The sequence below is a fragment of the Sapajus apella genome, unplaced genomic scaffold (assembly GCF_009761245.1).
Source record: "Sapajus apella isolate SASKATOON/1434 unplaced genomic scaffold, GSC_monkey_1.0 scaffold49, whole genome shotgun sequence".
NCBI lineage: Eukaryota > Metazoa > Chordata > Mammalia > Primates > Cebidae > Sapajus > Sapajus apella.
This window is the reverse complement of record NW_022436989.1, coordinates 2,939,257-2,964,256: the sequence shown is the minus strand read 5'-3', so window position 1 is coordinate 2,964,256 and position 25,000 is coordinate 2,939,257. Positions and strand designations below refer to the sequence as shown.

At 42.0% G+C, this 25,000-nt stretch overlaps 1 protein-coding gene across 4 annotated transcripts in view; it reads right to left on the bottom strand.

Moving 5' to 3' along the window:
* SMYD3 (SET and MYND domain containing 3) overlaps positions 1-25,000 on the bottom strand; it is a 709,642-nt gene that overhangs the window by 8,213 nt on the left and 676,429 nt on the right. For all 4 annotated transcript variants that reach the window (XM_032242383.1, XM_032242385.1, XM_032242384.1 and 1 more), the window contains one exon: positions 6,721-6,829. In XM_032242383.1, coding sequence (XP_032098274.1) covers positions 6,721-6,829 — 109 coding nt within the window. The remainder of the gene's footprint in view (positions 1-6,720; positions 6,830-25,000) is intronic.

Sequence of the window (25,000 nt, the reverse complement as noted above, 5' to 3'; positions counted from 1 at the left end):
GTTGCCTGCATCTTTGGTATCATATCCTAGAAATCATCACTATATCCAGTGTCATGAGGATTTTTCCTTAATGTGTTTTTCTAAGAGTCTAGTAGAAGCTTTTGCTCTTATGGTTAGGTCTTCGATCCATTCTGAGTTGTTTTATATGCTCTTAGGTAGGGGTCCAACTTTATTCTTTTGGAGGTGGATATGCAGTTTCCCCAACATTATTTGTTGAAGACACTGTCCTTTTTCCATTGAGCGATCTTGGCATCCATGTTGAAAATCATTTGACCATACATGCGAGGGTTTATTTCTTTATTCTATTCCATTGGTCTACATGTCCATCTATGCCAGTATCACTCTGTTTTGACTACTGTAGCTTTCTCGTACATTTTAAAATCAAGAACTGTGAGTTCTTCAAATTTGTTCTTCTTTTCCAAGACTGTTTTTGGCTATTGGGGATTCCTTGAGGGTCCATATACATTTCAAGATTTCTTTATTTCTTCTTCATTCCTGAAGGAGAATTTTTCTATTTCTTCCCCAAAAAAGTAATTGGAATTTTGATAAGAGATTGTGTTGAATCTAAAGATCATTTGGGTAATATGGACATCTTCATAATTCTAAGTCTTCTAACCCATGAACATGAGATGTCATTCTCCTTATTTATCCCTTCTTCAGGGAGAATAACTGAGTATGTTATTTGGTTTTATGTTGTTGCAAATGGCAACAACAAATTATTCTCTTAATTTTGTTTCTGAATCATTCATTTTTAGTGTTTAGAAATACAACTGAGTTTTGTGTATTGATTTGTATCCTGCTACCTTGCTTAATTCACTTATTAGTTCTAACATTTTTTGGTGTGTGTGTAATCTTTAGCGTTTTCTTCATATGAGATTATGTCATTTGTATATACAGCTAATTTTACTTCTTCCTTTCCAACTTGGACGCCTCCACCATTATTTCTTCAGGGACTTTTTCCACCTCATACTCTTTTTCTTCTCTTTCTGGGACTCCAATGTCAGATCTTTTGTTATTGATCCAAAGGTCCCCTGAGGCACTGTTCAATTTTGCTTTTTCTTCAGTATTTCTTTCTGATTTTCAGGTTGGGTAGTTTCAATTGTCTTATCTTCACATTCACCAATTCATTCCTGTGTTTCCTCCATTCTGTTGTGGAGGTGCCTTCTGTTTACTTTATATTTATCAGTTCTTAAATTTCTATTTGTGTCTTCTTCATGGCTTCTACTTCTTTAGTGAGATTTTCTATTTTTTCCATTTATTTTGAGGGTGTTTATAATTCCTTGATGAAGCATTTTTCTAGTGGCTGCTTTAAAATCTGTCAGATAATTCTAACATCTCTGTTGTCTTGGAATTGGCATCTATTGATTGCCTTTATTTTCATTAAGATTGAGTTATTCCTGGTTCTTGGCATGAGTAATTTTTAACTGAAGCACAGACATTGAGTATTCTGCTATGAGACCCTCGATTTTACCTCAACCTGCTTTAGCTGGCTTTGTCTGACATCGCTCCAACAAGAGAATGAGGTGATGGCACCCTGTTACTGCAAGGCGGAGGTACAAATTTTCAGGTTCCCTATTTGGCTTCTTGCTACTGCTGAACTTACACTTCCTGGTAGGTAATTTCTGCTTAGTTCCCATAATATGGCATAATCACTATGTTTGCATTTTATGCATTGTTTTCTCTCTTATCTTTTCCCTTTTTTTGGTTCAAAATCATACCCTTGGAACTGTTATTCTATATTTGGAGGTCAGCAGGAACCATTCGTAAGTATTAGAGCCAGGGACTTCCAAACAGCTCTGTGAAGGTATTAGTGGCAATTAGGGAACATGGTCTCCGCACGCCGCCTTCTCCCTTCTTCCCTCCCACCTCCCCATATGGTAAAGTAGGATATTAACTGTTTAGAGGAGGGCTTTTTAACCTAGACATCATGGAGATTTAGTCCATGAAAAGGCTTCAGGGAGTTGCTATATAGGTGTATGCAGCATTTCTCTGGTTAGTCAGTGGCCCTTATCATATTCCTAAATAAGGACACGACGAAAGAGGTTAAGAATCACCAGAGCAGATTAAGAAATGGGAACAACAAAGCTGCATGCTGTAAATCAGCCATTGCTGGGGGCTGGAAATCAGGATAGTGGAGGCAGTAGCAGAAGGAGCAATGTCTAGGACTTGCGGCCTTGCACTCTGTTCAGATGCAGAAAAACTAATAAGATGCTCAAGATATAGAATACTCCAATAAAATTAAATGAGAAGGGAAAAATTATAATAAAAAGTCTACATACAGATTCTTAAAAAAATGGATACCAAGGGGAAAGAAGTCTAAGTTTTACAACCAGACTTTTGCTAACAAAGCAGCTACAGTAGGGCCAGGGTGAGGGAGCAGGCAGCAGTCAGGGTTCACGGGAAAAACCAGCTCTCACTGACAAGACAGCCCAGATGGGTTGTCACTGAGGCCCAAGAAGTCATATTGTAGCAAACAAAATCCTTCCAAGAAATAAATGGAAAGAAATAAAAGTAGATTAGAGACAGGAGAAAGCAGGAGGAGGCACTGTGAAGGGACCCAGGACCGTCCTGTGGCAGCAATCACAGGAATTTCCAGCGGAGCCCCGCAGAAGCGGGAGGCTAAACCAAATCAGAGCTGGCTAAGTGGATGCCCTTCCCGGAGGCAGCTGGAGCCTAAATGAATCTTAACAAATTTCTGTTTCTGAAGCTCCTCTGATTTCTATTCAAACTCAGTCTTCAAAACCCTTATTCAAGTGATTTCATTCCATTATTTTCAGGGTTTCTAAGACGAAAAAGAGCATCCGGGGTGCCTGTCTGAAGAGAACATCAGTTTTACATGGCAAAGAGTGCAGCCTCCCTCTTCCCTCTCCAGGTTACCCAAGTCCTAAGAAAACCCGGGAAAGAAAGAGTTTCTGCAGGAAGATACTTACCTGCTTATGGACTCACAGGTCATGTGAGTTTTCCTAGGGATGGATACATTCCGGCCATCCCTCTGCTAGCAAATACTCAGCAAAGGTCATGAGAAGATCTGGTCCCTTAACCGTAAACAGCTAAACAACAGGGCCAGGGTGAGGCTTTTAGAGTATCCAGTAAAACAAATCCACCCATTCAAGAATGTGTTTAACAGAGCTTGCTGTGTGGGAGGCATGGGTGTCTGTGTTAGGTGGCACCAGAAAATATAAAAGGAATGTCAGGTCCCTTGAGGAATTCCCACTCACATTTGGGAAGCAGAGCACTGCTGGGAGCAGTCATGTAACATAATTGTTCAACAGAGGAACCACTGTGTGACCCCAAACTACAAACACAAGTACTCAACAGACCAGTTAGAGGGAGGGTGCTCAGAACAAGAGTTCCTATAGCAACAATCTTTCATAGCTTCAAAATGCCTGTGATCAGCAAGCACACTCACACGTTGCCTCATTTTCTCCTCAAAACAACTCTGTGGGATAGACATCAGCCTCCTTTTACAAATAAAATTATATTCAGAGAGAGGTCAGGAGATTGAGACCACCCTGGCCAACATGGTGAAACTCCGTCTCTATTAAAAATACAAAAATTAGCTGGGTGTGGTGGTGCACACCTATAGTCCCAGGTACTCAGCAGGCTGAGGCAGGAGAATCGCTTGAACCCAGGAGGCAGAGGTTGCAGCGAGCTGAGATTGTGCCACTGTACTCTAGCCTGGTGACAGAGCAAGACTCCATCTCAAAACACACACACACACACACACACACACACACACACACACACACACACACACGTAAATGGTGGGACTGGAAACTGAACCTACTGACTCTGGATCCCAGTACTCTTTCTGTGCCTCTGCCCGGAGTACATGTTTGCTCCTTGGTTGATAATCAGACATTGGCAAGAGACTCAATGACTTATGCAGAGATAAACAGGAAGTTTGGGTAAGACCCCAATTTAACCCCAGGCCTCATGACAGATAATCTGATGTGATTCCCAGAATACCTTTCATTTGGCATCTATCAAGGTCCATGCTTGAGCTTCACCTTGGTACCAAGAACAGGAAATGCTAACATGATTACCCAGAGAAGCTTCTCAAACAGGTGATGCAACTTCGTAAGAAGGGCATGAGGGATGTAAAAGGGCAATAAGAGGGTCATCAGAAGGGCTGGTGATGGTCAGTACCATCAGCATGGGACACACTATCCTGAAAACCCAGAGAAAGGTGGTGTCTGTCTGGGTTTGTTCGGGCTTGTCCTTATAGCTGAGGCTACTAGATGTCTCCTTCAGGGGTTCTGCAGGCAATGGCAATGACTAAAGCTTCACATAAAGAAAAGCAGCAATCTAAATCTCTCTCCCATATCTTTCCCCAAGTTGGCATCAGGGGTCTGGGTAGATCACAAGGGATTTCTATACACTGATCTGCTGGAGAGCCTCACCTGCTTAACCGGATCAGTCTAGAGGAAAATAGCAGAGTCTTGGATTCCAGCCTGGACTTAATGACTTATTCACATGTCCCTCTCCTCCATTAAATTGTACGGACCATACTGAATCTTTTTTTTTTTTTTCTGGAGTGCAATGGTGCAATCTCGGCTCACTATAACCTCTGCCTCCTGGGTTCAAGCGATTCTCCTGCCTTAGCCTCCTGAGTAGCTGGGATTTCAGGCACCTGTTATCATGCTTGGCTAATTTCTGTATTTTTGTAGAGATGGGGTTTCACCATGTTGGCCAGACTAGTCTTGAGCTCCTGACCTTAGGTGATCCACCTGCCTTGGCCTCCCAAAGTGCTGGGATTACGGGCATGAGCCACTGTGCCCAGCCTGAGTCTTATTCAAAATAACAGAAGCATTTAATCACCGTGTTGAATTGAATTGAACAAACACACCTGGCTCTGCCTCCGTGTGACTTTAGGTGAGCTCTTGCATGTCTCCAAACCTAAGCGCCTTCATTTTTCAAATAGGAAAGAAAATGCCGCCCCCACTGACCTCATACCACTGTCATCTGTCACGAGGACTAAATATGATCGCGTACGCATGAGCAGTACTCAGAGTTTCTAGTCCCATGTAAACACAAGGTCGAGTCTGCCCACTGATGGACTCTCCTTGCAGGTAGCCCCGTGCTGGGCGTATTGTACATTAAGAAATTTCCTCTGCATCATCTGTCTGTCAAGATTTTCACACACAGACCCTTAATAAGTATTTTCTGTACCTAGCTGATTTGACGGGCTGACAAGTACCAGCAAGATCAGAAAAGGAACGTTCTTCCTGAGACTGCAAGAGACGGAGGTGTTCTTCCATAAGTCTGGGTAAACATGTCAGACACGATAAAAAGAAGAGGAATAGCTGAGTGCCTTCAGGAAGTCCTAGTGTTACTCTTATTGGCCATATGCTGACTTTATTTAGAGATCAAGTCAAGGCAGTATGGCTAGCATGCAGCGAAAATGAGCTCTAGGGACTCTTATTTTTAAGAATCCCTTAGGCATTTGCTATTTCTCTTAGGTTCATGTGGGTGGCTGTCAATAGCATGGGATCGGCAGGCCCCCAGACATGCCCTCAGCAACCCCGAAGCGGACCCATCCTTCCACTGTGACCCTCCCGCACACAGAGCATGGTGGCCCAGAGGAGACTGTCAAAGTGTCAAGTGCTTCCTACAAAACCCCACACGCCAGGTCTCCATATGACCCACCAGGGCCTGGGCCAGGTAAGCATGCGAGCTCTCCTTTGGAAGGGCCACGACTAGAGGAGGGGAAGCTCTCTGCTGAGGTGGGAAGGCCAGACAGCTCTGGGTTCCTCTGGGCAGAGACTCCCAAAGAGCGTGGAACTAAGCGTCATGTTCAACAAGGCGTTCCATCCCTGAACCATTCTCCTCCCGTTTAGTTTCTTGACACTTATGGCCAGAACCATATTAACTGACCTCCTTCCCTTCCTCCCTCCGCCTTCCCACAATATGAATACTTCCTAAGTTCCAGATCCTTTGCACGGCACTGAGCTGGCTACAAAGAGAACCAGGAAGACCTCACCCTTTGCTGAGGCAGGGGTGGGGGTGGTCATTAGGTATGCCTACTGCAATGTGACACGTGCTCTGCTGGCAGGGTGGGCAATGAGCTGTAGGGGTGGGAGGAAAAAACAACCCTGGAGTTGGGCCTTAAAGGATCAGTACAGTTCTGCCAAGCCCAGGGGCTTGTGGTGGGGTGAGCACGGAAGGGAAAGGAAAGAGCTCTGTGAAGACTGAGGAAGGAGAAGTTCAGGGTCACAGTGCGTACTGGCTGGCGAGCAGCAGTGATCCCCGGGTCGTGGGGAGGGAGAGAGGAAGGGAGGGGAGAAGAGGCTGCAAAGGGAACTGCCACGCAGATGGTCAAGTGCTTGCCATGCAGGGAATACGGGCTATGCTCCGTGGGCAATGGGACGGAGGCACAAACAAGGCCGTGTTCAATGTGGAGCAGGCACAGGGGCAGTGGTGCTCTTAGGCTGGTCTTGCATCAGGCTGCAAGAGTGATTGTTACTATTAATTTTACAAGAAGGTTGATTTTACATTGAAAATCAGTCATGGTGGGCATGTTTGCATCACAGAAATAGGCAAATGTCACAAAGCAGGTTTTTTCGAGAGTGGTTGTTAAACATTTACCAGCACACATTCGGCATACGTGTGTATGCATGCACACATATGTAGAGTTGCTAAAAAATCACAAAAGGGCCCAGCAACCGCCAGGAAAAAAAGGATACCAGGCAGAACTACACGTGATCTTGGCACACTCACCAGTCTCAGATTCTTCATCGCTTGGGGAAACATGCCTTGATGTAACTGCAGTTTGCCAACTTTCATTACTTGAACACCTCTGACGGGATGGCTGCCTGGGAAAAAAATCCTGGAAGAAAACAAAGGCAAACAGCGTCAGCAGCTCTCACCTTTGCAGTTAGTGCTTCATCAGGAGACTATGGAGTGGGAGCAAACGCCAGCTGTGAATGTTAATGAGTTACTGAAAGGGAATTAGCTTTGCAATCCAGGAGAATGCAGTACTGAGGGGAATCATCGGTCTTCAGCTCCTCAGAATGCTTTTTGTGTTAGGGGAAAAAATGACAGGAATAGAAGGTCTCTCTCATAAACACGAGAAGAAAAACAAAAGTTTGGAGCTCCGCGTTGATATTTGGGAGGGGAGCGGCGGGGAGAGCAGTGCTGACTTTATCCTCCAAGCTCTTCCATGAAGCGTTAGCACCAGGACGGCCCTGGAGCTCACGACTGCCTCTCAGTATGTAATTGCTGAATAAATAGTTTTCATGATCCCCAACTAAATACTACCACATTCCCCTTTCAACTGCAAAGCACTTTGACCGAATCTCAGCTGTAGAGTTCGTCATGGTACGCCTTTCTTATAAGCACTTGTGTATGTATTTATCATCTACTGGATTAGAATGCTTTTTATTCAGGCGTCCATCTGTGTTCTCCACGGCGTCTGACATGTAGGAGGAGCTCAGTCCACACTGGACTCCTTTCACATACAACAGAATAGAATATGGTGTTACGGCGGACCGAAGAAAGAGGACTTGCACGCCCTGACTACGGCTCGTTCACTCTGTGAAGAGCTTCACTACTTCAATGCAACAGGAACTTACCATATTGGATTTAACCAAGTATGTGCAGTTTGGCCTCTTCTGGCCTCAATACTTTGTACCCTTTACTCTTAGAGAATATTGAGCTCCTGCTGCATATGCAGAATTGTCTCTGGGGGAAATGCCTATACACACACATATACATATATACCCCCCCACACATACATATATATCCTCCCATACACACACACACACATGCATACATAGACATACATACATACCCCCCCACATACATATATACCCACACACACACACATACATATATACACAAACACACAACACACACAAAACCACAGTTTAAATGAGCTCTTCAGGCCAAGTGTAACAGCTCATGCCTGTAATCCCAGAACTTTGGAGGATGAGGCAGGTGGCCTGCTTGAGCTCAGGAGTTTGAGACCAGCCTGGAAAACATGGCAAAACCCTGTCTCTACAAAAAACAGAAAAATTAGCCAGGCATAGTAAGGCATGCCTGTAGTCCCAGCTACCCAGGGCGCTGAGGTGGGAGGACTGCTGAGCCCGGGAGGTTGAGGCTGCAGTTTCACAGCACTGCACTCCACCTTGAGTGATAGAGTAAGACCCTGTCTCAAAAAAAAAGGCAAAGAAAAAGAAGACAGCTTTTTCCTTAAGTCTGGATCATCCCATTAGACACAAACAAACATTCCTACAGGAGTTAGAACAGTATTATACAATGGAGCATGATTTAGTGCCCAAATAAGACATAACTTAGTACAAGCTAGAAGTTCAGTTCAAGTTTGTTGAACTGAACTGAGAAAATGATATAGGTGTCGTAGCTGACTGACAGCTGGACTGGGGAAGGCTTGGCTGGGTAGGAGAAGGGAACTGCATCCAAACTGTCATCGGGCATGAGCAACGGCCCACTCTAAATGCTGCTTCTCTGGGGATGGAGGGGCCTGCCCACAGGTACCAGTGAGAAGATCCTAGAATCCATCACTTAGGCAGGGCTTGCCATGTGCCAGGCACTGTTCCAACTGCTTCTCATCCTTGAGCCTGCAGAACCCACATCTAAGCTCTTTTATGTAATAGTGATGAGGCAGAGTTACCAGGGCAGACAGGTATGTTCTCCGACAAGTGTGTACGTATCTGCAATCCATTCCCTCTCCCTCAATCTTAACTCTTCCCCCCACTGAAATGTGATATAGAAACATTTTGTTTTCATTCATGCTCTTAAAAAAGTAGAGGCCAGGGCCTGGAAGGGAAGTATTTAAACCAGTAGAAGTTCGGCCATACCTCTTTTAAGAAGTTGGAAAAGGAGCCGGAGGAGGAAGAACAAAGGAGACACCTGGGTCCTGGACTTGTCTTCATCTCAAGTATGCCAAGGGGTCAATCACTTCACCTCTCACCCCTTGCAAAATGGACACCATTATCTATTTCTGTAGAAATGACTTTAACAGCCCTAGATGAAAGACTTACGTGCAGGACGCCATAATCAGAGGGTAACTGCTCTGGGCACTTTCCTTGAAAAGCACACCTGGATTTGGGATGTTATATTATTGCTATGAATGTGGCATAATTAAAATTAAAGGGCAAAAAGTAATTTTACACTAATAATCACTCCACTAAGTGGATGTCTGTCATGCCAGTTGCAGAAGGAAAATGAATCCACAGTTCTACGATGGCAGAGAAAGTGGCGCATCATCACGCCATGATTGGTGCCTGCCCTGGTCACTCAGATGTTTCAACACGAAGTAAGGCTTATTAAGGAAAGCATCAGGAAGCATCTGTAAGTGGGAGACTTCCAGATCAATATTTACAGGGCAGTCTCAGAGCTCTGTTGGGTTGCTGACTGTGGGGTTTGTTTCTGGAGGCCTCCCAGCTGACACACAGAATAAAAATCATGATCGCTTGCTGGAGGATAATTCCAAGGACAACTGGTCAAGCTCACTTCTGCTGGGAGATGTTCTCCACCAAGAGTGTGGCCTTCCATCTACTTTATCGTGTAGAGCAGTGATGAGGAGAGAAAAGGGCCTGGAGGTAGTAGTCTTCTTGAAAGGACAGAAAGACAGTCGTCTTTTTGATAGGACTATCAAAAATAAAGACCAGGGTCAGAGTCCAAAGTGAAGAAGAATCAGGTGTGTCCGAGGACTGTGAGGACGAACACGGGAGCCTGAGTGGGAAGGTAAGGGAAGGTGTACCGACAAGATGCCAGGCTCTGGGCCCAGCACTGGACGGAATCTGGAGATGTCCAACGTGTGTCCCTGCCCTTGATTAGCATGGAGTTTGCAGTTGAGGCAAATGAAATCATGACACAGAAAAGGGTGTGAGGCCCACCTGACCAAAGCACAGACAATGTGTGCTCTGGGAGCAGCCAGGACCACAGTGATCAAGGAGTGGTGGAGCCTGAGCGAGTTTAGACTGGAGATGACGACGGGATCCTGGGACAAGGGAAGGATGGATGGCTTGCTCAGCATTGTGGTATGGAAGGCTGAATGCAAAGGTGCCATGAGCACGCTGCTGTGGCCGGCAGAGGAGAAAGGAGGGAAGGGAGGTGCCCCTGCAGCCAGGCTGTGTGGAAGCATACAAGCAAAGCTGGAACTGTGGACCTACTCTTGCCAGCAGTGAGGTGCTACCAAAGGGGGCTGAGGCTATTTCATCAGAATAGAAAACAAAGAAAATTGGAAAACAAACTCTAGGGGTAAAAAGGCTTGAAGTCGGATGGTGGCAACATGAACAGAAAAGAAGGACTTTGGTCATACAAACAAGAAAGGTTATACAGCTGATTCCACAGAATCTGGAGATCCAATGGGGGTACAGAGGAGTCAGAGCTGACTCCGGGATTCAGAAACATAAAGGCCTCCACAAAAACATATGAGCAAAATATATAATAACAGAATCATTCAACAAGGCAGTCTACTTGTTTGGGTGTTATACATTTTCCTATCATAAGCACAATGCTAGCAATCACATGATCCAGAATGCTTGGCCTACAGTGGAAGAAATTGTTTTTGGTGTTTCTATGGTGAATAAGTGCATAAGAAGAAATGAGTTTCAGCAAGCAGAGAAGAAGGAAATGTACACACCAGCTTCAACTCAGACCCATAAGCACCAATATCTTACTGTTGTATTTTACAAGGAGGCGGAAAGTCGGGGAACTGGGTGTCTGAAGTCAAAAGGACATGGTGAAGAAGCATCTGATGCCAGGATGTCTACTAGTCTGGCTGAGGTTGCTGATCTCTATTGGTTCTACGTGACACAATTACCAATCACATTATTCCATTACAGACAGCAGCTTTGGCGTTTCCAGGGCAGGAAAAGGCCTTTGTTATTCAGGGCTATTGCTTTGGTTTGAATGTATTCCCTCCAAAATTCTGGTGGTGAAACTAATGGCCAGTGTGGTCAGTGTTTTGAGGTAGAGCTTTTAAGCGCTGATTAGGTCATGAGGGCTCCTCCCCATGAATGGGATTAAAGACCTTCTAAAACAGATTTCACCAAGCATTCAGCTTGTTTGCCTTTCACTATGTAAGGACACGGTGTTCCTTCCCTCCAGAGGATGCAGCAAAAGACATCATCTGGGAAACAGACAGCGGCCTTCACCAGACAACCTGCTGGGACCTGGACCTTGGATTTCATGGCTTGAACTTACCAGCCTCCAGAAGTGTGAGAAAAGAAAATTCTGTTCTTTGTGAATTACCATCTGTGGTATTTTGGGATAGCAGCACCAACAAAGTAAGAGAATTATTTTTTAAAAACTGATGCAAAACGTATTACTGAACCTGAAAGGAGAACTTAGCCTGCCTGTTTAAACTGTATTTTAGAGTAACGAAATGGCTCCAGTTGTATGAATTTTAGCTGATAAATGTGGAATGATGACAGAATTAGAAAAAGCATCATTTTGCAACTCCTGGAGAAATATTTGACTGAGGGGAGAAAATGTCACTTGATGAAACCATGAGATAAAAGGATGATAAAGAATTTTATAGTGAATGGATTAATTTGTTACCATGTGAATCCACTGATCAATCTTAGCATCACTGAAGTAGGATAGCCAGACACTAAGGGCCATCTGATAGAGAAGGAATTATTTTTGACCATCTATAAACTATTCTTACAAAACAAAACAAAACCCCACACATGGAAGCTGAATCTAATCAAGTCTATAAAGTTAAATCCACTTCGTAAGAACAAGTGATACAGGAACAAGTAAAGCAGTCAGCTGAATCTGAGGTATGGGAAATTCTACAAGTCTTGACCCAGGGTCTCCAACAAGTCAATCACATCAAAAGAAAAAGATGACAGGGGGAGAAGAATACCGTAGATCGGAAGAGATGTGAGAGAGAGAACAACCAGAGTTTATAAAAATTGGTTTACAGCCTACTCCTAGAAATGCAGCAGGCATGGTAGCTATGCTGATTCAATGGAAACATACTGAAAACCATGTAAAATGCTTGAAATATTCTAAAAAGCAGGAAGATGCTGGCAGGATGGTAAGGCATTTTCAGGCCAAAATGTGAGTGAAGGGGGACTCCTGGCCAGTAAGTGGAATGGCTCAACTGCGGCTATGCTGGAGTCCCCACCCTCCCCTGCTTTGTGGGGCTTGAGGACAAAAGGGCAAGCCCATTGTCTCCCGGCATGGCGGGGTCAGCAGGAAAGCCTTCCTTTTTGTCAGCTCATTTGGAATGGCAAGAAGGACATGACTGCAGGTAACAGAGGTGGACAGAAAACATTCAAAAGAGTCACAGAAAGCTGACAGGTGACTGCAACAGTGGAAGCTGGAAGCCAGTGTAATGACCTCTTCAATGTGCTGAGGAAAACACATCCTACTCTAGAATTCTGCATCCCAAAAGACATCTTTCAAGAATGAGGTTCAGTAGCTAAAGGATGCAGGGCTTCTTTCTGATGATGAAAACGTCCTAAAATTGACTGTAGTAACGGTTGCACATATATGGAAATATATTGAAAACCACTGAAGTATACACTTTAAATGGATAAATTATAAGCTATATAAATTGTCTCTCAATAAAGCTGTTAAATAGGATAAAGATAAAAACATCTTTAGACAAAGAAAAATAGAAAATCTGTCACCAGCATATCTTCCCAAGGGGAATTTCTAAGATTCTAAGTAGAAGGAAAGTCACCCCAGATGGATGGTCTAAGATACAAGAAAAAAAGGACAAAGAGAATGCTTAATATGGGCAAATCTATGAATATTGACAAAATAATTTTTGTGGGTTAAAAATACAGTAAAAATTAAAATATACAACAATTGTAGCATATATATCAGTAGGGGAAATAATAGGATTCAAGTGTTTTAAAGTCCCATATCCATGAAGAGCATAAGGCACTTATGTACATAGTTTCTTTATAATTAAACAGTTCACCTATGTCTTATATATCCTTCACAATATATGATTTATTTAATAATTTTTAAAGTCTTAAAAACTGATTTAATGTTCTGTTTTAATTTCTGAGTACAAAGCCAGTTTGCACCAAGCAGTCAGGTTAATAGGTAATCTAGGGATTTGATGATCTCAAAGATTGAGTGTTAAATCAATAAGAAAGGAATACTGTGGTTAAAAAAAAAAAACTTGCATACCATTCCCTTGTTTGGAAAGAAAAGATGAGAGTTACAAAAGTTAAACATGAATAAAAAGCTGCACAATTTCCTTTAACATAGAAGACGAAATATAGTTTGGCATCAGTGAGCTTACCGAGTTGCATGTGTCTGTATCTAGGATGCTGTTTAACAACACTATACTCATGTGTTGTTGCTGACATATATTTCAATAGTGTTACTAGTATTTTTATTGAAATCAATCACTACAGATGCCAAGTACTCAGAGCCCACAGACCTTGAAGAAGTCTTAGGATGGCTTTCCATAGCACGGGTGTCAGGAGGTGCCGTATTGTGGTGCTGGGAAGCAGAGATGTTCTCTTCTTTGAAGATTTTCAAAGAAAACTATAGCCTGTTGAGGCAGAGTAGCTAGCCCTGCTTAGATGCACAATCATGAGAAAGCGAGGCAACAGCAGGGGCTGGTAAGCTACACCTCACAAGCCAAATCCCACGAGCAACATGTTTTTGTAAATAAGGCTGTGTTGGGACACAGCGGTGTCCATTTGCTTATATATTGTCCACAGTTCTTTCAAGCTACAAGAGCAGGATGAAGAAGGTGAACATATGGCCTGCAAAGTTGAAAATATTGACTACCTGGCTCTTCACAGAATAGTTTCTGACGCTTGCTCTACAAAAAAGGAGTTACTGAAAATGGGGCCAGGAAGAGGATCTCTGACAAAAACTTCCCTATAATGGACAACCATGACTGTCTTGGAAGTGGGGCTGTCTAGCTGTCTGCATCACTAAGAATAACAGTAATCACAGTAACAGCAGTTCATACAGAAAGTGCCTTTGTTTCACATCATGCACCGTTCTAAGGGCTTTTAGTTCAATTTATTCTCAAAAAAATTTTATTCAAGCAGACTCTGGGAATGATGGTGTCAAGTAATTAGTGGTTCTTCTCCGTAGAAAATGAGTACAAAACTAGTCAAAATGGCCAAAAGTAACCACTTTAGGGCATCAGAAATTGATCTAAGGTAAACAAAAAATTGGGAAATGTTAATTTTTTTTAAAACAGCTATATTTTAGGGTAAGAAAATCAGGATTCTGTCGTCTCCTTGCCTGAGGGTATTCCCATCTGCCATTCACACCCACGTCAGCCTTAGAAGGAATGAGACCGGTTCTCTGTATCACCTGGGTACCTGGAAAATTGCATGGACACAGGGAGACCCAAAAGAAGCTCACCAAAAGTAAAGCCCAGGGGAGATTGAGAACCTCAGTGTATCTCCTCATACGCAAATGACCAGCAGAGTGGAAGCCTTACAGGTTCAAGGTACTTCCTAGAGGTCCCCCTGTGTCTGCATAGCTTAGCGGTCTGCCCATATCACAAAAAAGAATAAAACACTAAGCAAAGACAATACTGATGAGCTCCACTGTGTACTCCACACTCTGCAGCTGAAGTTCAAGCAAGTTACAAAACAATGCACAACAAAATGCCCACCAGCGACTCTCAGAACAAAATGGAATGCAGAGTTATAACACATTATTTAAAATGTTCATTTCCCCGCCAAAAACCACTAGTTATACTGTCTCTACACCCTGCTCCCATCCCACAAAAAAAAAATAAAGACAGAGGGCAGGATAATGATACAAAGTGTCACAAGAAACAAACTATTAACCAAGATTATATCCAGAGAATCAAGAAGGTGAATACAGTAAAGGTGACAAATCTCTTTAAATTGATTTAGTGAAAGTGTAATAAAAATCCAAGCTTGAAATTTGTAGATACAGACAAACTGGTTCCAAAATTTATATGGAACACAAAGGAATTAGAATAGTCTAAGCAATTCTAAAAAAAAAAATAAAATAAAATAAAATGGAAGGACTCACACAATCTAATTTTAAGATTTACTATAAAGCCACAATAATCAAGACAGTGTGGTATTGGCAAAGAGATAGACACAAAATAAATGGAACACTGCAGAAATTCAAGAAATTGATTCAAATGTAGCCAATTATTATTTCTTTTTTACAAAGGCATAACAATAATTCAATGGAGTAAAACTGATATTTGTAACCATTTTCAACAAGATCTGTTATCTACCTTTTCTATTACAACCATCCCAGTGGGTGAGAAGTGGTATCTCACTGTGGTTTTGATTTGCATTTCCCTGATGGTTACTAATGTTGAGCATCTTTTCATGTGTTTATCAGCCATTTGTATATCTTCTTTGGAAAATGTCTAGTCTAATCTAGGAAGAAAAACAAACTTCAACCTGAACTTCATGGCTTCTACGCAAGGTCAATTATGGGGCCATGAACTCAAATAGATTATTGATCTAAATACAAACTTGTAAAAATTTTGGAAGACATAGGAGAAAATCTTCATGACCTTGAGTAAGGCAATAGTTCTTATATATGACACTAAAAATATGATTCATAAAAGAAAAAATGGAAAAGTTAGATTTTATCAAAATTAAAAGCATTTACTCTGTAAAAGACACAATTAAAAAATGGAGGCCTGGCGCAGTGGCTCACGCCTGTAATCCTAGCACTTTGGGAGGCCTAGGTAGGTGGATCACTTGAAGCCAGGAGTTTGTGACCAGGCTGGCCAACATGGTGAAACCTTGTCTCTACTAAAAATACAAAAATTAGCCGAGCGTGGTGTCATGCACCCACAGTCCCAGCTAACTGAGGGGAGGAAGCACAAGAATCATTTGAACCTGAGAGGCGGAGGCTGCAGTGAGCTGAGATTGGGCCGTGGCGGTCCAGTTCGGGTGACAGAGTGAGATACTATCTCAAGAAAAAAAAAAAAAAGACAAAACGAAACAGAAAATGGAATTGACAGCCTACAGACTAAGTGAAATTACTTGCAAAATATCTATCAGATTTAAGACTTATATCCAATATATGCCAAGAACTTAGTAAAACAAAACCAAAAAGAAAAGGAAAAGAAAAAATGGTCAAGAGACTTGAACAGACATTCCTACAGAGACAATATATGAATGTCAAATATGGACATGAAAAATGATCAGCATAATTAGATACCAGATGTTTTCCAATGAGCACCATCACATACCCTTTACCACAGGTAAACAGGCTGGTTCTCCATCCTCCCTCTAAACCAAGTATGTATGACTCCTTCTAGATTACAGAAGCATATATGCATTTCCTATGCTTAATTATGTAATCAAATCCCTACTTAGAGCTCAAATTACTCTAGTTCTTTTAATCTGCAGCTATGAATCTTATTTTATACTTATCAATTTGTAGGATTTTGACAGTTTTGGGCTAAAATCAAACCAACTATATTATTCTTTTGTGTTTGTGAAGATGTGGAAGAGCTGGAACCCTTGCATATCGTTAATAGGAATATAAAATGGTAAAGCACTTTGGAAAACATTTCGGCAATTACCTAAAAGTTAAACAGAGGACGAATGACTCAACTGAAATGGTAAAAATATTTGATTATACATTTTTTCAAAGAAGATATACAAATGGCTAATAAACACATGAAAAGATGCTTAACATGATTAGACATCAGGGAAACGTGAATCAAAACCAATACAGTACCACTTCACACCTACCAGGATGGGGATAACCAAAAAGACAGAAAATAAAAGGTGTTGGTGAGCATGTGGAGAAATCAGAACCCTCAGTCACTGCTAGTGAGAAAGTAAAATAGTACAGTCACTGTGGAAAATGATCTGTCAGCTCCTCAAAACACTGAAACACAGGAGAAATTCTCCTCCTAGGTGTATTCTCATGAAAAATGAAAACAAAAGTCCATGCAACAATGTGTGTACAAATGTTTACAGCAGTGCTATTCATAATGGCCCAAAAGTAGAAACAATCCAAATGCCTATCATTGTATAAATGAGTATGATACATCCATATAGTGGAATACTATTCAGCCATGAAAAGGAATTAAGTACTTATACATGCTACAACATGGAGGAACCTTAAAAACATTATGCTAAATAAAAGAAGCCAGACACACAAGGCCACGAATTATGATTTCATTGATGTGAAATATGTATAGCAAATCCCGAATAGGCAAATCCATAGAGACACAAACTAGATGAGTAGTTTCCATGGGATGTGGCCGCGGGGGGCTGGAGATGACTGCTAACAGCATGAGGCTTCTTTTTCCATAAGGAAATTGTTCTGGAATGAACTGTGGTGATGGTTGTACAGCCTTGTAAATATGCCTTGTAAAAACCACTGAAACATATACTGTTAAAGTGAATTTTATGGTATATGAGCTCTATCTCAGTTTTTTAAAAAAGACTAAACATTATGACCCTGAATTCCATTATTAGGAATGAATCTACTTAGGAGAAATAGGTTCATACAAGGTCTTACATGTGAATGTTTATAGCAGCATTATTCATAGTAGCCAAAAAGTGGAAATAACCCAAATAATCAACTGGTGAGTAGATAAATACAATGTACTATGTCCACACAATGTAAACTACTCAACAATCAAAAGTAACAAAGTACTGATAAGCTGTTACGTGCAAGAAAGCTGTGAAGTAAGACTACATATATGATTCCATTGATATGAAATTTGTAGAAAAAGCTAAACTGCGGAGACAGTAAGAAGAAATGTGGTCACCTGGAGCTGGGTGTGGGTACCATGGGACTGCAAACAGGCCTCAGGAAAACTTTGAAGGTGCTAGAAATATTCTAAAAATGGATTGTGGGAAATTTTGCACAACTATAAAAATTTCTAAAACTCAAAGTGTACAATTTAAAATGGTTGAATTTTATGATATGTAAATTATGTTTCAATAAAGCTGTTAAAAAAATTAAACAACCTTATGAGACAGGTACTATTATTATGATTTTAGCAATCAGGAAACTGAAACAAAGACAGATTAAGTAACTTGCTAGAAAATGGCAGAGCTATTATTTGAATCCAGGCAAGATGATTACAGAATTCCTAACCATTAAATCAAACCCAGTGTAATTTGCTAACTATAAAGTACTGGGAAAACTGAGAAAAAGCATCTTCTCCCACGAGTCAGAGTTATCACACTTTGAGAGCACTTCTCATATCCCTAACTCTACGCAAGTAACCCCATTTCCATTCTCTCTTATTAGCACACCAATTTGCAAGGTAGTTGCCATTAAAAATATACAATTTAAAACAGTTAAGCGCATCCGTCTTATAATGGTCTCTCCCAAATTCCATAGTGACTATTAAGGAAAATATGTCTGGGCCAGGCGTGGTGGCTCATGCCTGTAATCCCAGCACTTTGGGAGGCTGTGTTGGGTGGATCGCCTGAGGTCAGGAGTTGAGACCAGCCTGGCCAACATGGTGAAACCCCGTCTCTATTAAAAATATCAAAAATTAGATGGGTACGGTGGTGGGCACCTGTAGTCCCAGCTACTTGGGAAGCTGAGGCAGGAGAATCACTTGAACCTGGGAGGTGGAGGTTGTGGTGAGATAAGATCTTGCCACTGCACTCCAGCCTGGGTGACAGAGCAAGACTATGTCTCAAAAATTAATTAATTAAATTGTTTAAAAAAGAAACTATGTCTGATAGCTATGTTTTCAGAGCTTTCCTTGCTTAGGCACCCTCTTCCTCTCACAGTCTCTGAAGGCCAGGTAAAAAAGCTAGCTCCTTACTCTCCCTCTAAACCAAATATGGATCACTCCTAGACTGTGGAAGTGTATATGCATTTCCTATGCTTAATTATACAATCAAATCCCTATTTAGAGGTCAAATTACTGTGGTTCCTTTAATCCTGTTCCCAGAGGGGCCCCTGCAGCCATGAATAATCTTATTTCATACTTATCAACTTGTAAGATTTTGACAGTTTTTGGTAATGCGCAAACCCATAGTCATAAATACTGCTCAAGCACTATTTTTCTATGGGAGGAAGAAAGGAAAAAAGATGAGGGAAGAATAAACGTTCATGAAAAGAAAGGTTTCTCTCCTTTGGGAATCTGTTTATTTTGCAAATTGTCAAAGTGAGTCAGGAATTCAAACATGTAACAGTACAGAAGTAGCAAAGCCACTGGGTTTAACTTCGTCCTGAGAAACTGCTGGCAATGCTTTTTAAATTCTGCAAATATAATGAAGGGTTTGTTTGCTATTTTGGCAATTTAAAGCAGGAGTATGACTGCCTGTGACAAAATCAGTAACCGAATGACACTGGATACTCAGTCAAAATGGCATCTGACAATTTACCTCCAATGCAACATTCCCAATTTATTAAAATATCTATTGAAAAATAAAAACAGATTTAAATATAAAAAGTTAAATTCAACTTAAAACACTTTAAAACGAGTACTAACGCCCGAGTCTAGAAAGAGACTACCGAACGTCTGTGAGGGTAAGACTGCCTGCCTGACAAGAGTGACGAGGACCCTCACACTGCATCACCGACCAGAACTCGAGTCTGCACCAGGCAAGAACCTGTGCCACTGTGTGCACCACGTGGGGTTGGTTTCCACAGCAGACAAACCCAGTCATTGTGGCCTCTCTCCTCAGTCAATTCACACCTTTATTCCATCTACAGACTTTAACTCTTGAGACAAAACAGGTACAGAGAAAAGTGGTAAGAATGGGGTCACATGAATACTGGCATAAGCAGGTATCATAAATAATGTGGTAAGAGAAGGCTGGGATATGAAAAGCCTTCACAGAAGTACATTCTATAGTATTTAGTTTTCAATGTACTTTGTTTCACGAACCAGAAAAGCAACAGAAGAGAAGGTGCCGTGTTAGTCAACCAGTTCCCAATAGATAAAAATACACTGGAGAATGCGAACTGGCTGTAGGCTAAGCATACCCATCTGTTGTCCAGTTCCAGATCTGATGAGGGAATCCAAAGAGCACTGAGCCAAGGGCAATTTGTGTACTATTTCCACCAGCAAAATGAATACTGAATGTTTTCACACTAAAATTGGGGAAAAGGCAAGGATGTCTGCCATCAATACTTATATTCAACCTCATACTGGAAGTACTAGCCAGTGTAATAAAGCACACAAAAAAAATACAATACAAAAAAATATAAAGCTCACTACAACCTCAAGTCCTTTCTATGCTATAATAGAAAGGAAAAAATAAGCTGTCCCTATTTACAGGTGACATGATTGCCTATGTAGAAAATCCCAAGGAATTTTCAAAAACATTTCTAGATCTAATAAGTGAATTAAGTAAAGCAGCAGGACAAACCCAACACACATAAATTAATCATGTATCTACAGACTAGCAAGACACACATGAAAACCAAAATAAGAAAACACAGTAACACAAAATTACTTAGGTATGAATCTAAACTAAAATACTTAGGTACACACCTGAAAGTAACATGTACAGTATCTGTATGCTAAAACATACAAAACACAGATGAAAGATCTAAATAAATAAAGAGATACATTGTGTTCATGCATTGGAAGACTCAATACAGTAAAGTTGTCAATTATCTACAAATTGATATATAGGTCAAACGGTTTCTATCAAAACCCCAGCAAGCGTTTTTGTAGATACAGACAAGAGGATTGTAAAATTAGCGTGCAAAGGCAAACAAACTAGAACAGCTAACACAATTCTGAAAAAGGAGCAAAACTGGAAGATTCACGTGATCTGATTTCAAGTGTTTCTATAGAAGAAGTGCACTACTCAAGACCAGAAGTAGCAGGCACTAGTTCTCCTGCTAATCTGGGATGTTCATTTACCGCACTGCTCCCCTGCTCCTGGTTTTCTACTGTACTTTAGAAAAGCCAGTTTGGAAATGTTGCAGGAAGGCTAATAAGCATCTATACATGGCAGATGGTTGTTCCAGTCATCTACCGCTAAGGAACCACCCCAAAATGTAGTGGTATAAAATAATAACCATTTTCTTACGGTCACATATTCTGTGGGTCAGAAATTCAGAAAGGGTTCAACAGGGATATCTCCTCTCTGTTCTGTTATATCTGGGCCTCAGCTAGAATGACTTACAAGGCTGAGGGTGTCTCAAAATAGCTGGAGCTCCAAGATCTATTTCCAGGATGGCTTCTTCATTTTCACCTCTGACACCTGAGCTCAAGTGACCAAAAACTGAACTCAAGCAGAGTACTTAAGCGGCCTCTCCTTTTAGGTTCTCAAAACATGGCAGCTTGGTTCTAAGAGGGAATGTCACAAGAGGGACCCTTCTGGAAAGCCAAGTGTTGCCAAGGACCAAGGCAGAAGCTGCTGGGTTCGTCCACCTTAGCCTTGGAGGTCGCACTGATGCACTTCAGCGACACTCTAGCAGTCACAATCGCACCACTTAGGGAAAACCAGGTTCAAAGGGAGGGAATTTAGAATCAATTTTTTTTTTTTTTTTTTTGGAGACAAAGTCTCATTCTGTCACTCAGGGTGGAGTGTAGTGGCACAATCTTGGCTCACTGAAACCTCTGCCTTCCGGGTTAAAGGGATGCTCCGGCCTCAGTCTCCTGAGTAGCTGAGATTACAGGTGTGTACCATCATGCCCAGCTAATTGTTTTGGGTTCTTAGTAAAGATGGGGTTTCACCATAATGGCCAGACTGACCTCAAGGTTGGATCGGGTGGATCACTTAATGCCTGATTCCTGACCTCAAGTGATCCACTGGCCTCCACTTCCCAAAGTGCTGGAATCACAGGCATGAGCCATCACGCCTGGCCAGAGTCAATTTTTTGATGCGGAAATGGTAAGGTTACATTACAGAGAATGTGGGATAGGAGATAATGTAGTGGACATCTTTTGAAAATATAAATTGTCACAATAGTTACAGTAAAAAAAACAAAAACAAAAAAAAGAAGCATTAGAAAAAAATCCTCCAGTAAAGTAATTTCCACTTTATCCAGGTATTATGTTATAACCTCAGAGGCCCTCTAAGTCCTTTCAATCAACAGACTAAGTTATTATTACCCACATGGAAGGTTCTATTATACTTGCAGAAGCACTACTGTGCCTTTTACATGCTCCCCACGATACGGTCAAAAGGCTGAAGCATCATTACCTCACACTCACTTCCCTACTCCCACCTTTTGGGTGGGTGATTCCTCACCATGAGGGTCCCTTTGCCCAACCCCTCCCCATCCCCTTGCTGTTTTCTTTCAAGAGACAGGGCACCCCTCCCCTAGAGAAAGATCAGGAAAGACAGAGAGGCGGGAGACAAGGCCCCACTCTGCCACCCGGCTGCAGCGCAGTGCTGTGATCAGAGCTCACTACAACCTCACATCCTGGGCTCAAGAGATCCTCCTGCCTCATATTCCCAAGTAGCTAGGACTACATGTGTATGCCACCATGCCTGGCTAATTTCATTATTTTTATTTTTTGTAGAGATGGGGTCTCGCTATGTTGCCTAGGCTGGTCTCAAATTTCTGGCCTCAAGGAATCCTCCCATCTTGGCCTTCCAAAGTACTGAGATTATAGGCATGAGCTGTGGTACCCAGCCAGAATTTTCTAGATGCAGCTATACCATGATTATATTTATTTCAACGTGTAGAAGTTTTGCTTTTTTAAAGAAAGCAATAACTCTTGGAGATACTAGATGCTACATCTATTACCTAAAAGCTTACTTACCATAACTAGCTGAGAACAAAGCTTTGTAAGAATAAGCACTGAGCTGAGTTGGGATGTGGAGCAGGGTGATGGTGGCAACAGAATACTAAGAGGAAGAAGGCTACAGAAAGCTGGGTATGGTGTCAAAGCAACAAAGATTATAATACCTAACACATGTAGAATGTAAGTACAGTAAGTATAAGATCTTCATACACTACAAACCAAATTCATACCCACTACTTCATTCATTAAAACTGTACAGCTTATTATCTTGTCAACGCAACGTGGGGCCCGAGGTTCCAAGAGGCTAGGTGACGTGGCCAAAGCTGCACAGTCACAGAAGAGCAGGGGTCAAGCTCAGCCTGTGCTTCCGCAAGCCAGGCTTGTTCCCGTCCATCTCACTGCCTCACTGAGCCTCGCCTGATGATCACGTACATTAACTTATCATACAACTACAATATTTCCAATCAACTCAGAGCCCTCAGACACTCCGAGATCACCGAGTATGAACATGCCAGCAGCCCCTCATTACCCGCCCCACAGCTCCCACCAGGAGTTCACAGGTGAAACCAAATTCATCCCTTAACAAAAAAAAAAAAAAAAAAAGTGTTAGGAAAAATGTGAAGGCATGACTCTGCCAGCATGGGCGTTTCCCACAGAAAACCTGGAATGAGCATCCAAAAACACAGCAGAATGCTGCTGCTGCCCGCTGAGATCCCATTTATGATACCATTTTGTGGAAATCATTTATTACAGTCTTCCACTTTCTCTGCACAAAATCAAAGAAAATTGAGAAATGTGAAACTACACTGTCTTCAGAAATCCTGTCATAGAGTAACTCAGCTCTCACAAGCTATTCTCTGAAGGCATTACTGATGTTCTTCCGAGTTGATGGAGTAATACAATTTGCTAGCAGGAAAAAATGCAGGCAAACAGAATTGTGTTCATTAGAGCAGTATCTCTGCAATGCCTTCTTCTACTTTCATTACTTTTCAAGATCACACATCATGTCACAGGGCAGAACCACAGCTTTTCTATGCCCTGGATATCTCAGTATTTTTACAGTTGGAAGCAGATTTTTAACGCTTGTGCAAATTACAGCTATTTTTGCTAAAATGGGCTCATTTATGCTGCTGGGGAAAAGAACTGTCTCCCTCTCCTGAAGGTCTAAGAGGCAACTCTACATGCAGCTCCCATTACTTTGGGCTCATAGGTTCCCGCAGGGGCAATCTCTTCTTTAATCAATTCTTGAAACCTAGTGCTGGACCAGTTCACATTGACACTGTGAAGCAAGCATCGTCTGTCCCGACTCCTTCCATCCCTCTTATTTCCCGACACTTCTCTTTCACTCAGGCGGAAGGGCTCACCAAGGGCCTTCTCAGTGGGGCCTCACGAATGCTGCCTTCTCCAGAACAGCTTTCCCCAGAAGTTCCCTCTACCCAGTCAAAACTTCCAAGCCACCTTTAGAAAAGTCTGATCTCATCGGGGTGTTAAAAAAAAAAAAAAAGCAATCTTACTAGATGAAATTAGTTATTAATGATTAGTAATTTTACAGATGAGTTTAGTTTTTGAGGGAGAAATTCTTATCTACTCAAAATAATTTGTAATGGGTAAAATTTAAAACAACACAACTATGTGATGCATTTTCATCCATGGGAAAGAAAAGGATTTTGGGGCACAAGCGACTCCCAGATTTTTTAAAAGCAGACTGTGGAGACTGAGGTCCGCGTGTGTAGCAGAGCTTCAAGCACAGTGCAGGGAGCCGGCCTTGGAACTGGGCAACACGCTGCTCACATGCTCAACTTGCTGCTGAAGTGCCCTTTATATCACCTGGTCCTATGAAGCAAATGCAAGACACACGGACACGCTTGCAACCACCTGACCCGACTACCACAGAAAACGGGGCAAGGAGAATTGTGTCTAGGGCACCTACTGGGCATTTCTTCTCCTTTCTGAGCTGCTGGAATATACCACAAGCTTTGTAGTCTGCATTCTTCTACCTCCACTAAGCATTCACATGACTGGGGAGGACAGATGTTATTCTTGGCTCATGCCTACTAGGTTAAAGGAGTAGGGGATGTTTTACTTTCAATTATTGAAATGAATCACAGACCATTTAGAGCCAGAAGGAAGCAGAGATCACTTACTTCAGCCCTGTCAACTTAAAGATGATGAAATAGCCTAGAAAAGTTGCCCCAGGTCCATCCATTCACGCCATGCAGCAAGCTTGGTACACACAATGTGCTTAGTAAGTGTTTGCTAGCCTCGCGGCTGGATTCCCGACATCTGCCTCCGGGTTCATGCTCCTTTCACTATAACTCCCCCGCACCCATCGTCCCCACTCCCACACCCATCGTCCCCACTCCCACACCCATCGTCCCCACTCCCACACCC